The sequence below is a fragment of the Medicago sativa genome, chromosome 8, assembly GCF_051527215.1.
Source record: "Medicago sativa cultivar Bolivia chromosome 8, Bolivia_mono, whole genome shotgun sequence".
NCBI classification, from domain to species: domain Eukaryota; kingdom Viridiplantae; phylum Streptophyta; class Magnoliopsida; order Fabales; family Fabaceae; genus Medicago; species Medicago sativa.
In genome coordinates this window covers 65,294,008-65,307,368 of record NC_140756.1, presented here as the reverse complement: position 1 = coordinate 65,307,368, position 13,361 = coordinate 65,294,008, and the positions used below count along the sequence as shown (strand labels likewise).

The following is a 13,361-nucleotide window of genomic DNA, read 5'->3' as shown; positions in this document are numbered from 1 at the left end:
GTATGGATTGGATGTTGACTTTTGGTGTTAACATTAATTGTTTGACCAAGAGTGTAACGTTTTCTAAGCCGGTGGCTGAGGAAGGTGGGAAGTTCTTGACCGCAGAGCAAGTGAAGAAGTCCTTGGATGGTGAAGCTAGTGTGTTCATGATGTTTGCTTCCTTGAAGGAAAGTAGTGAGAAAGGAGTTGGTGAATTGCCGGTAGTGCAAGAGTTTCCAGAAGTTTTTCCGGACAACATTACCGAATTACCGCCGGAGAGGGAAGTTGAGTTGCAATTGATTTGGTTCCGGGAACGAGTCCTATCTCGATTGCGCCTTATCGGATGTCTGCATTGGAGTCGGGTGAATTGAAGAAGCAATTGGAAGAGTTGCTTGAGAAACAGTTTATCAGACCGAGTGTTTCTCCATGGGGTGCTCCTGTATTGTTGGTTAAGAAGAAGGATGGTAGCATGAGATTGTGTGTGGATTATCGGCAGTTGAACAAGGTGACAATCAAGAATCGGTATCCGCTTCCGAGGATTGATGATTTGATGGATCAGTTGGTTGGTGCAGAAGTGTTCAGTAAGATTGATTTGAGGTCAGGATATCATCAGATTAGAGTAAAGGCGGAAGATATATCCAAAACTGCGTTCAGAACGAGGTATGGATACTATGAGTATTCTGTGATGCCATTTGGAGTGTCTAATGCGCCAGGTGTCTTCATGGAGTATATGAATAGAATATTTCATCCTTTTCTGGACCGTTTTGTGGTGGTGTTCATAGATGATATTTTGGTGTATTCGAAGTCTGAAGAGGAGCATGCCGAGCATTTGAGGATAGTGTTGGGAGCCTTGAAGGAGAATAAGTTGTTTGCTAAGTTGTCGAAGTGTGAGTTTTGGTTGCGGGAAGTGAGTTTCCTTGGTCATGTGATTTCTAAAGGTGGTATTGCCGTGGATCCGTCGAAGGTTGATGCAGTGTTGCAGTGGGAACCACCTAAGTCTGTTTTTGAAGTTAGAAGCTTTCTTGGGTTGGCAGGTTATTATCGGAGGTTCATTGAGGGATTCTCTAAGTTGGCATTGCCATTGACGCAGTTGACTCGGAAAGGGCAAGCGTATGTTTGGGATGCTAAGTGTGAGAAGAGTTTCCAAGAGTTGAAGAAGAGGTTGACTTCAGCTCCAGTGTTGATTTTGCCGAATCCGAAGGAATCGTTTGTTGTGTATTGTGATGCTTCTAAGATGGGTCTTGGTGGTGTGCTTATGCAAAATCGTCAGGTTGTGGCTTATGCTTCGAGGCAGTTGAAAGTGCATGAGAATAATTATCCGACTCACGATTTGGAATTAGCAGCCGTGGTGTATGTGTTGAAGATTTGGAGGCATTATCTGTATGGTTCTAAGTTTGAAGTGTTCAGTGACCATAAGAGTTTGAAGTACTTGTTTGACCAGAAAGAGTTGAATATGAGGCAGAGAAGGTGGTTGGATTATCTTAAGGATTTTGATTTTCAGCTGAGTTATCACCCTGGAAAGGCCAATGTTGTTGCTGATGCGTTGAGTAGGAAGTCGTTGCATATGTCTGCTTTGATGGTAAAAGAGTTAGAGTTGATTGAACAGTTTCGAGATTTGAGTTTGGTTAGTGAGTTGACACCGGATGGTGTGAGGTTGGGAATGTTGAAGCTGACAAGTAATATTCTGGAGGAGATCAAGAATGGTCAGAAGGAAGATTTGGAACTTGTTGATCGAGTGGTGTTGGTTAATCAAGGTAAGGGTGGAGACTTCAGGTTGGATGAGAACGGTGTTTTGATGTTTCGTGATCGTGTCTGTGTACCAAGTGTTCTTGAGCTTAAGAGGCAGATTTTGGAAGAAGGTCACAGGAGTAGTTTGAGTATTCATCCAGGAGCGACTAAGATGTACCAACACTTGAAGAGGTTGTTTTGGTGGCCTGGAATGAAGGAGGAGATCGCAGAGTTTGTTTATGCTTGTTTGGTTTGTCAGAAGTCCAAGATTGAACATCAGAGACCGTCAGGTTTGATGCAACCGTTGTTTGTGCCAGAGTGGAAGTGGGATAGTATATCAATGGACTTTGTGGGAGCGTTGCTGAAGACTGTTAACGGTTTTGATTCAATTTGGGTGATTGTTGATCGGTTGACGAAGTCGGTACATTTTGTTCCTATTAAGACCGGTATGTCTGTGGCGAAGTTGGCTGAGATCTACATTGAGCAAATTGTTAGATTGCATGGTATTCCTTCTAGTATTGTGTCGGATCGGGATCCGAGGTTTACTTCTAAGTTTTGGGAGAGTTTGCAAGTTGCTTTGGGGACTAAGTTGAGGTTGAGTTCCGCTTATCATCCCCAGACTGATGGTCAGACAGAGAGGACTATTCAGAGTTTGGAAGATTTGTTGAGGGCTTGTGTTTTGGAGCAAGGTGTCAGTTGGGTTGAATGTTTACCGTTGATTGAGTTTACTTACAACAACAGTTTTCATTCTAGTATTGGAATGGCACCGTTTGAGGCTTTGTATGGTCGGAGGTGTAGAACTCCTTTGTGTTGGTATGAGTCAGGAGAGGGTGCTTTGTTAGGACCGGATGTTGTGCAAGAGACTACAGAAAAGGTTAAGATGATCCAAGAGAAGATGAGAGCGTCTCAGAGTAGGCAGGAGAGTTATCATGATAAGAGGAGGAAAGACCTTGAGTTTCAGGTTGGTGATCATGTATTCTTGAGAGTGAATCCTGTAACCGGTGTTGGTCGTGCTTTGAAGTGTCGGAAGTTGACTCCTCGTTTTGTTGGACCGTTTGAGATTATTGAGAAGGTTGGGGTTGTAGCGTATCGGATTGCGTTACCGCCATCATTGTCGAATCTTCATGATGTGTTTCATGTGTCTCAGTTGAGGAAGTATGTGTATGATGCGTCTCATGTGATCCAAGTGGATGATTTGGAAGTAAGGGATAATTTGACTGTTGAGACTTGGCCAGTTAGGATTGAGGATCGTGAAGTGAAGCGTTTGCATGGCAAGGAGATCGTTTTGGTTAAAGTAATTTGGGTTGGACCGACGGGTGAGAGTGCCACTTGGGAATCGGAGAGTAGGATGAAGGTTTCGTATCCGGAGTTGTTTCCTTCAGGTAATTTTCGAGGGCGAAAATTCTTTTAGTGGGGGAGAGTTGTAACAGCCCGATTTTCGCTAGTTTTATTTTATTATTTATTTATGTGTGTTATATGTGCTCTTATGTGATTATTTGCCTCTGTGTGTATTTTTGGTTGGGAATCGTAGAATTCGGTGTTAGAAGGGTATTTTAGTCATTTTGGACTTAGGGGCATTTTGGTCATTTTGAGGGCAGTGGCAATTTTGTAATTTTGCAGAAAGTTATTTTTTTAGTGTTTAGTGGAAGTTATTATTTTACCAAGTTACTAGAGAGGGTGTAGTAATTATTTTAATTACCGTTAAGTGACCGTTAGTGTTATATTTTACCGGTAGGTGAGTAGTAACATTTTTAAGGTTGAATTAGAAATGGGTTAGGCCCATTAAGGTTTGTGAGATAAGCCCATTAAGTGAGCCTTTATAAACTAATGTTAGTGAGAAGAGATAGGGTTACAACATTTTCATTTCATTTTTCATTTGAGAAGATAAGAGATAGAGGCTAGAGAGAAGAACAAGTGCAAGGGTTAGAGGCAAGAGGGATTCATCATCTAGGAGCTAAATTGAAGCTTGGGTTAGAGAATCTTGGTGCTAGAGGTAAGAGGGTTAGGTTTCAACCATAATTCACATCTTTTTCTCTTTACCCATTTTTGTGAAATTGTTGAATTGAACCTAATTACTTTCAAATTCGTGTTCATGTTTTGATGCAATGTTTGAATATGAAATTTGAATGTTAATTGAGTTGTTGATGATGAAATTACATGCTTAAGTTGTGGTTATATGTATACTTTGCATTTTTGCGCAAAAATGGTGATATGAGATGTTGTTGTGATGAATTGTTGGTGAATTCATGATGTTTAGCTGCTGTTGTTGTTGATAGATGTTGTTGTTGATGATTAAAACATTGGGTAATCATAATTGGAGAGTTTGATATGACTTTGTGTTGTTTTGTTTGAAGTTTGATGAAAATGGGTCAAATGGTGATTTTTGTTAGGAGAATGTTTTGGGGCAAATTTTATATGGAATTGGGTGTCTTTTCATGTTTAGAAATGTTTAAACAAACTTTGGGATCAAATTTGAGCTTTGGGAAGTCAAAATTGGGGTTTTGGGGTGAAAAAGTGAGTTTTTCTCGTAACAGGACTGTCCCAACTCGCCACAGCGAGTGGGAGGCAAGTTGGAGGCGAGCAGGAGGTGCTTTCGGTGATGCTTACTCGCCTCGCGAGTAGATTTACTCGCCACGGCGAGCTGCACAGTGGCAGCATCCCCTGTTTCGCATTCTTGCATCTTTTTCCCTCGTTTCTGTTTTGAATTGGTTTTCGGTGTAAACATGAAAGTTGTAGATAATTTTGTTAGCTTTCCAATGGCTTTGGTTTGACTTGAAAATGATTCTTGGTTTTTGAGTTATGAGGCAAATACTCCAAGGTGGTCTTGGTGAAATTTTACGAAAAATCCGCATAACTATTTCTAAGTCGACCCAAACCTTATGGATTGTTTCCAAACTTTCAAACTTATATTTTATGAGTTCAATTAAGGTGTTTAGTAGTATTTAAACTATGATGTGAGGGATTTAACTTGTTTTACTTAGAAAATGGAAAATTTCTTGAAAAGTGTTTCGGTGAGACGAACTTTGTGATTTTTATGAATTCATCGTATTTGGCCGATGAAATGCTTATGTAATTCTCTACTGCACATATGTGTGACTTGAGAGGATACATGGCATAGGCAATTGAACTTGTTTACTTGGTTTTGGCTTAGGTGCTCAATTATTTTCAATATTGTGATTTTTGAGACGAACTTGATTGAAAATGATCATTGAAGGCCAATTGCTTATGAACCCTCTATGATTAGATTGATATGATTATGAGATGATGTATGAATGGTTTTTAGGTGATTAATATGATGTTTGTGATCATATGTTGTAATTGTTCTTTTATTTGGAATGTAAGGAACTATGTGGAGATATGAACTATATGATATAGTTGAATGATGATTATAGCCGTTGACTTATAGCCGTTGATTATAGCCGTTGAATTGTTGTGAACATATGCATAGTGAATTGAGTCATATGTTCATGCATCATATGTCGTGTCGGATGTTATATCCATATTGCCGTTGACTATAGCCGTTGATAATGATGTTTTTGTTGCATCATGGGTGACGACCTCGAGGAGAATTGGTACCACATGCATCTAGATGAGTCTAGAGCCATTGCATACTTGTTGGTGAATTGAAATGCATTTGAGTTGATGATTGAATTTGTTAATTGTTGATTAAGATGGTTGATTTTGTGATGTGTGTATGTTACACTTGTGGGTATGAATTTGAGATGTTGATATTGAATGATGTGAATGTTAAGAATACTTGTGAATACGTGTATGGTTTGTTATCCATCGTTCTTAAATGTATCTTTCATTCTCAAAGTTTCTTGATTAATTTTAAGTGGATTATGATGATGTAATGCTAACCCTCAGTGGTTTACCACCTATCTTTCCGTATGGACGGGTAGATGGAGTGCAGGATGCTTAGTTGTGCTTGTTGATGCCGAGGAGTGGAGTTCCTCTTTTTCATGCAAGTGTCTAGATTAGGGCTCTGATCTAGGATAGTCTTTGCATGTTGTTTATTTGACTTTGTATTTTGGAGTTGTTGAGATATTCTGTTATTTGAGATTTGAAGGATACAGTTGTATTTAGTTTGAAGATCCAGATATGTTTATGAATTATATGTCGTTCCGCTGCTATGTTGTGTAGCATGATATTTATGCATGTATGATTTGTGGTTTATTCGAAGACGTAGCATCTATTTCTAGAATATGTTAGTATATTCGCGCGTTTTACCGCTTATTAGAAATAGGGTGTTACAGTTACTTTTCTAACATTCAATAATTCATAGGAACACATGTAAATGACTAAAAAACTCAGCGGTAGTTAACTACCACCGGTTTTCTAGTTATAAACCAGCGGCAGTTAACTACTGCTGGGGGCATTTTAGTATTTTACTTGTGTTTTTAAAAAGTTTTTGATGTTAAAAAAGCAATTTTCCTCAACCATTGATCATGTTGGCCTGCCCCGCTTGATTTATGGCTTGTTTGGTTTTGCTTTCAAGTTAACTTTCTCGCGTCCAAATGCTACTATTGTCATGATTTTGTGAAGGGAGAATTGCAAGCTTCTCTTTAAACGCACGGCTGCGTCAAATTCAACTCTATAACAAACACACTCTTAGACGGGTTGATCATGGGGCAGATTATTTTACTAACTTATCATTGTTAACCATTGATGTATTATCATTATCATAAATACAAAATGGAGAATAATATATGTATGATGCATAAAATATTAAGGGTTTTCGGCCCCTTAAACTAAAAATGGGATGTTTTCATCCTCCCAAAATATTTTGTTTCATTTTTGGTCCATAAGACAAGTTTATATTCATGTTCATATCAATGCTATGATCCTTTTATGTTCAAGATGTATTTAAATTATGTTCATCTTTTATGTCCGACTTATTATGCCCATATTATGTTTAATAGGGACCAAAAACAAAACAAAAGGGAACAAGGGTTAATTATGTTTACACATTGGAACTGATATCGTCTCACCTAATCTCAAAGTTGAAGGTTGCTTTTTGAAATTAGACTCGTTAAAAAATGGCACATCAATTTAAAATATCTAATGAACATTTATTTTATCCGCTTAGCATAACACATTTACATTTTTTCTTTGTCAAATTCCCCAAAGACCAAAAATGGTAAAATTTGAAATAATAATAAAAAATATTTCTTTGACAAAATAAAAATTGCATGAAAGTGTCCTCCCCAAAGACCAAAAATGGTAAAATTTGAAATAATAATAAAAAATATTTCTTTGACAAAATAAAAATTGCATGAAAGTGTCCTTGTGAGCTTAGCTTAGTTGGTATGGAAAGTGCCCATATAAAATTAAAACTTTTTTTACTCAAAATAAAAACTTTTTTTTTTTTTTTGGAGTTGAGAATTTGTGTTGAGTATCAAAAACGGCAGAACCTACACAACTCTTTCACGCAAAAAGTACCCTAACCCTAGGTTCCGGCGTTCGGCAAATCTAACCCCCACCACCCCCTCCTCTTTTATTCTTCTCTTTCTGTGGCTAACATGGGTAGCGACAGCGACAAAGGAAACAACGCCTGTTTCTCTCCATCACTGACTAAGAAAACAATTGACGCCAGGAGACAGCAATTATTCGGAACCCTAACATCGTCGTCACTTCATGCGCCACCTCTGCCCACTCTTCCTTTCGATCTCATTACAGATATCCTCTGTAGACTCCCTGTAAATTTCCTCGTACAATTCCGCTGCGTTTGCAAGTCATGGAATTCTCTGATATCTGATCCCAAATTTGCTGAGAAACATGGCCGCCTCTCAACTACGCGCCTTGTCCACACCTTAACCTATTCCAATCCCCCATACAAACACATTCTCAATTCTTACCCACTCCACTCCGTTTTCAACGACCTGACTACTAACCAGACCGCACACCCCATCACACAGCTCAACATTCCTTCCAAATATTATTTTTACTTTGTTGGCTCGTGCAATGGCATCCTCTGTCTACTTGCCTATGGTTATGCAGGCTTTGTTACCATTCTCTTGTGCAACCCTTCCATTAGAAAATTCAAGGTATTGTCCTATCTTCAAAAGCAGCAAGGTTTGATGTATGGCTTCGGCTATGACACAGTTACTAATAATTACAAGGTGGTGGTTGTTTTTGATGATGAAGTGAAGGTTTATACTTTGAGTACTGATTCTTGGAAAAGCATTCAAAAGTTTCCTTTTGGTTGTCTACCTTTGAACGTTTTAGGAAAATTTGTGAGTGGCACAATCAATTGGTTGGTTTCTACAAAAGGTTTTATTATTTCTCTTGATTTGGGGAGTGAGTCTTTTAAAAAAGTTTTGCTGCCTGATTATGGAGCGGTAGATGGATATATTTATTTGCACTTGGATGTGTTGAAAGATAGTTTATGCATGGTTGTTGGTCGTGATGTTTGGTTTATGAAGGAACATGGAAATAAAGACTCTTGGACTAAATTATTCACTATTTCTTACATGCAAGATCTTCCTACATCTAATGCAACTATCAAAGTGATACGTATTTTTGAGGATGGCCAAGTGTTGTTGAAGTCTAAAGAGGAGAGGAAATGGAAGTTTATTTTTTACAATTCTAGTGATGGTACTTTTAAGTTCACTGAGTTTGAAAACATCATAGAAGTCTGCACTGAGAGTTTGATATCACCTTGTTCTTAATGCTAGAATTTAGATGTGGTGCTATGTCACTTGAGCATGAGATTAAATTGGAACCGACATGTTAATTTTTGTTTATGCTTTTTATTTTGTACTTTGTTGTGATTATTGGTTTACTTCATGAATCATAGTTAAGTAATGTTCATTTGAATCTGCAGTTTGAAAAATTGTAGTTCTTTTTATTTGTTAGTTAGAGGTTTTTGTTCTCTCATGCATTGCTTTAAATGGTTTTTCATAATGTTTGCTTCAAATCTATCACAATACATTATGTAGCGAACAAATCATATTTATAAGTTTATCATGCCCCTAGTGATTGTTCTGCAACAGGGCAAATTATTTTGTTTTGCAGCATACTTTTCATTTCCAAAGCTTCATGAGTAAATTGTGTGAGTAGTTGAAGAGCAATTCAATGTTGAGAAAGAGGTTTGACTCAAATATTCTGCCCCTATTCTGAATTTCTGCTTATCCATGTTGTATATGCCAAATATCTTCCAACTCATTAAAAATGTGAATAATTCAACAACAAAAAATAATAGAATAGTTAAGAGGCCCAATAAAATAATCTACCCCTTCACAACCAGAACAAAGAAAAAATTAATTTTTTTTATAAAACAAGTGACTGATCCAGCCTATATTTTCTATTCAACCTAAGTTTCCTTTCAAATAAAAAAATTATACTTTCACAACTCTCTGGTGCCTGGCAGCTTGAAGAACTGGAGGTTGATGAGAATTGTTGTTGGATCTTTTAGTTTTGACCTGAATTGCTTCAATAGCTTCCAATGACTCAAGTACTTCTTTCATAGAAGGACGTTGTTTAGGGTCATTTTCTAAGCACTTTAGAGAAAGTGCTGCTGCTTTTACTGCTGCCTTTGGTGAGTATTGTCCTTCTATTCTACCATCCATTATGCCTTTCAATTTTTTCTTATTGGACAGAAATGGTTTCACCCATTCAACTAGGTTTTGTTGTCCTGTTGGCCTCTTTGTGTCCAATGCCCTCATGGCTGTTAGGATTTCTAACAGCACCACACCAAAGCCATAAACATCACTCTTCACATACAAGTGTCCTGTTGAATTGTCATTCAATTCATACAACATGTTAGTTTTTGTTGCTCAATAATAGATTTATAATAAACTTCACTGACACTTTGGGTAGAAGTCTTGAAAGTGTGTCTGATGTCCAACATGTGTCGATTTCTGACACTAACACGTGATTACCTTCAGCCACTTTCATTTTGTTAAATTATTATCGTTGTGTATGGGACATACTATCAGTGTCGTGTTTGTGTTAGTACTTCATAGTTCGTATCATCTTAGAATTTAGGTCTAAAAATAAGTGAGGATTGTCCAAGCACTATAAAAACTAATTAAGTCATATCGCTAATGTGAGATCTCAACAATTTCCAATCTCCAGAAATCATTGAGAAAAGAAAACAAAGTGACATTTGTATAATGATCAGTGAAAATAGAAAACTTTTCACTTTATTATACTACTTCCATTTCCTTCTTGCTTAGTTTATCATCAATTCAGTCTTGGCTCACATTAAGCAGTATCACTCACTAATAAGCCAAAACATAAACTGAATGATGTTTCAATTGCCAATTTTAGTGGATATATATGATTACCTGTTGCAATGTATTCTGGAGCAGCATAACCATAAGTCCCCATGACCCTGGTAGTTACATGTGATTGTCCCCCAGAAGGCCCCAATTTAGCTAATCCGAAATCTGAGATTTTTGCATTGTAACTCTGCAAGATACAAGATGTGTTATCAAAATGATCTGTGGAATTTCGCATTAAAAAACATCAATTTGTTACTTAAAAGATATGCATTCATAACATCAGATAGTTCTAGGGTAAGGTTGGTTTGATGGCTGAAGTTGGAGAGTTAAGGAGTGGAGTGATAAAGGGTGGTCTCGGATTCGATTCTCACCTTTAACAAATATTGAAAAATCAACAATTAACATACGAACATTGGTTGTTTAAAAAAACATCAAATAGTTTTGTTTGGATAAACATTTTATTTAGGTATTTATAGCATAATCACTTATCACATAAGTTTCTATGTACAAATTATTATTATGACAAGCTAAAATGAAGTCAAACTATTTTCATATAAACTATAAGCTAGTTTTGTAACTATTCCTCATAACTTATATTTGGTGCCAACGGTTACTAGGAGAAAGGGTCTCCGGTAATCCAAAGTTTGGCCGGGAGGTAAACTGTACAAAACTTATGAAAATAAGTTGTATGGACAAAAATAACTGACCCCATCAAGGAGTATATTTGAAGCCTTAAAATCTCTGTATATGACTTGCTGTGCTGAATCATGCAAGAAAGCCAAACCACGAGCTGCACCAATAGCTATTTTGATTCTTGTGTTCCAAGAAAGTGGTTCAATGTTAGGATTTCCTGAAAAAGAACACAACAGATAAACCAAATTATACTCAAAACCAAGACCAGAAAAATTTTCATTTTAATTAACTGTCTTTAGCAGAATACATACTTCTGAAGAGATGATTCTCCAGACTTCCTTTTGGCATGAACTCGTAGACAAGAAGAAGCTCGTCGTCGTCCCAACAATAACCTAATAGCTTCACCAAGTTTGGGTGAGAGAGCCTTCCTAAGAAGTTAACTTCTGACTGCATTGTTCAATCAACACAAAAACATATGTTACTAAATAAGAATTCATCAGCTGAGGGCATTTGTTGCATAATTGTCAAATCGTTACTAATGTTTAACTTCAATCATAATTACTTCGAAAGTCACACATATGGTCGGTTGTGATTCATTAACGATATAAAACTTTTTACACTGTCAAAATTAATTTGTTTAGTTTACTAGTACCATTTTTGGAAAACATTTGTAAGATTGACATATAAAAGTACATGCACATATTTTGTTGATGGCTAAGTGGCTACACTATAGGTATGAATGCAATATGAAGAAGAAGAAAAATCAATACATCATGATGTTATTGATATACAAGTTCATATGAATTTTGCATTTTACATTATAGTTTATATCATTTATGGCTCACATGTGCTCAAAGCAAACATTGTTATTTGCTACTTTCCACAAGCAAACATTGTTATGGCTCCCACGTGTACATTAATTATAACTTCAAATATAGTCCACTTTGCCTAATGGGAATGCAATGTACAATAAATGTACATTATACTCATTCAAACAAAGACACAAAGAAAATAATACTTGTTTTCCCTTATTCAAAGATAAAGTCAAGGAGAGATATCGCAAGTCACACAACAGCCAAGATTATGAAAGTGAAAGGTAAACGCCCGTTTTAAATAATCTATCTTTGAGTCAACAATTCAATAGTTTGGAAACTAAGGCAACAATGTACTATTTTTCAATATTTTAATAGTCCTTGACTCAAGGATAATTAATGGATGGAAGAAGGACAGATCATTTAGTGGGGCCCATATACAATTTCCTGCTGCATTCCAATTCCAATTCCAATTCCATGACCATCTTCCAAACTCTTGAGTTTGAATTAAATGTACATTCCTCATATTGAATATAGTAAAAAATACTCTAGATGGCAACATCATGTTCATATAGCCATATTAATTAATGACAAGCTAGTAATCATTAATAACCAATACTAAATTCAACTAGAAATGAAAACATACTCTTCAACATCATGTTTTTTTAAACCAAACACACTTCCACATTTTCAACCACAAATAAATGAACAAAATAAGTAAGATAAATTTAGTCCATAAAATTGTAGATTGGGGTTAATTTCAAAGAATAAATTTATTATCAACTAAATTGACGCATATGGTTAGACATTCTGCTCACATCCACCGTAATTTAGATTTTAGTTTAGAATTTCTCGTAATTAGTGATTCTTCACTTAATCTAAATTTAAATTTTTATTTTTCAAAAGAACTAAAATGATCAAATGTTTCTAATTTCAAATACTACTATAAAATATCAATCATTTCACAAACTATAAATTGATAGATTGTTTGTCAAAAAAAAAAAAATGATAGATTCAAAACCTAAAACTGTATACATTAAATTAGTGATTCAACCAATAGTTTAAGTTAAACTCACCTGCCATTCTTGAAAACCTTGAGTACTTTCAGAATTCAATTTTTTGATAGCAACAACCATTCCAGAACCAGCTTTACAAGGACAAAGTGTTTTCTCATCCAACCAACCTTTATAAACTTTTCCAAAACCACCTTCACCAAGTAATGTATCAGATTTGAAGCTTTTTGTAGCAGCTTTCAATTCAATAAAAGCAAAAACCTTCAAATTTGGTCTTTCAAGAATTTGACCATTTGGTGAAGGTAAAGGAAGAGACCCTCCTTCAGTAGTATCATCAATGCTTCCACTTGCTACCTCAGAGAATTGGCTTCTTCCAGCACTGCTTGTAGTTGCTGAGAATCCAACAGTGCTTGTTGAACCTGAAAACAGAGAAAACAGAGTAAACAGAGGAAAGTGTTATTATGAAAAACTTTTGATGGAAATTTTTGAGAAAATGGAATGGCCCATGTGGTGATTTGAACTGGAATTGAAAATTTGTGAAGATGGGTGATTGAGAAAATGGAAAAGTTGAAGACTTGCCTGAAGAAAGAGGTCTGTTGAAGGAAGAAGATTGAGGGGGTGCAGAGGAGGGGCAGAGAAAGGAAAAACAGAGACCCATGTGAAGTTCTCTCCGTTTCTCTTTGCAATTGTCCAATGAATTTGGACAAAGAGAGAAGTATCAATGGGTTTTGTTGATGTTGAAAATGGTTTTAGAGAGAGAGAGGACTTCAGAGACCTGCTATTAGAGATAGAGAGAGAAGTGTCTTTGTCTGTTCTGTTATGATAATTTCTATTTGAATCTAATCAAAATATGGTATTTCTATTTGTGTGGTCAACAAGCTTTGTTTGGCTCCTTTTTTTCCTCTAAAAAAACTTGTAAAGCTTGTTTGGCCCCTTGTATTTATATACTTTTTTTTTACAAAGTATTT

The 13,361-nt window shown here is 36.3% G+C and overlaps 2 protein-coding genes and 1 long non-coding RNA gene across 4 annotated transcripts; 2 read left to right on the top strand and 1 right to left on the bottom strand.

Annotated features, from left to right (window-relative positions):
* Positions 1-3,007: 3,007 nt before the first annotated feature.
* On the top strand, positions 3,008-5,889 carry LOC146900558 (uncharacterized). Its single transcript, XR_015021052.1, has 2 exons — positions 3,008-3,700; positions 5,610-5,889. It is a non-coding gene; the product is annotated as an uncharacterized LOC146900558 (long non-coding RNA).
* Positions 5,890-7,227: 1,338 nt separating this feature from the next.
* On the top strand, positions 7,228-8,658 carry LOC146900557 (F-box/kelch-repeat protein At3g23880-like). Its single transcript, XM_085731335.1, has one exon. The coding sequence runs from the start codon at positions 7,230-7,232 to the stop codon at positions 8,376-8,378; it is 1,149 nt and encodes a 382-aa protein (XP_085587461.1). The 5' UTR covers positions 7,228-7,229; the 3' UTR covers positions 8,379-8,658.
* Positions 8,659-8,846: 188 nt separating this feature from the next.
* Positions 8,847-13,076, bottom strand: LOC146900556 (putative serine/threonine-protein kinase PIX13). 2 transcript variants are annotated; one of them, XM_085731332.1, is made up of 6 exons: positions 12,973-13,076; positions 12,457-12,812; positions 10,869-11,015; positions 10,643-10,786; positions 9,999-10,122; positions 8,847-9,439 (listed from the first exon to the last, which is right to left on the bottom strand). In XM_085731332.1, the coding sequence occupies exons 1-6, from the start codon at positions 13,049-13,051 to the stop codon at positions 9,048-9,050; spliced, it is 1,242 nt and encodes a 413-aa protein (XP_085587458.1). In that variant the 5' UTR covers positions 13,052-13,076; the 3' UTR covers positions 8,847-9,047. The 2 variants fall into 2 exon arrangements, with proteins under 2 accessions (XP_085587458.1, XP_085587459.1); XM_085731333.1 differs by having other exon boundaries at positions 10,643-10,785; positions 10,880-11,015.
* Positions 13,077-13,361: the final 285 nt, after the last annotated feature.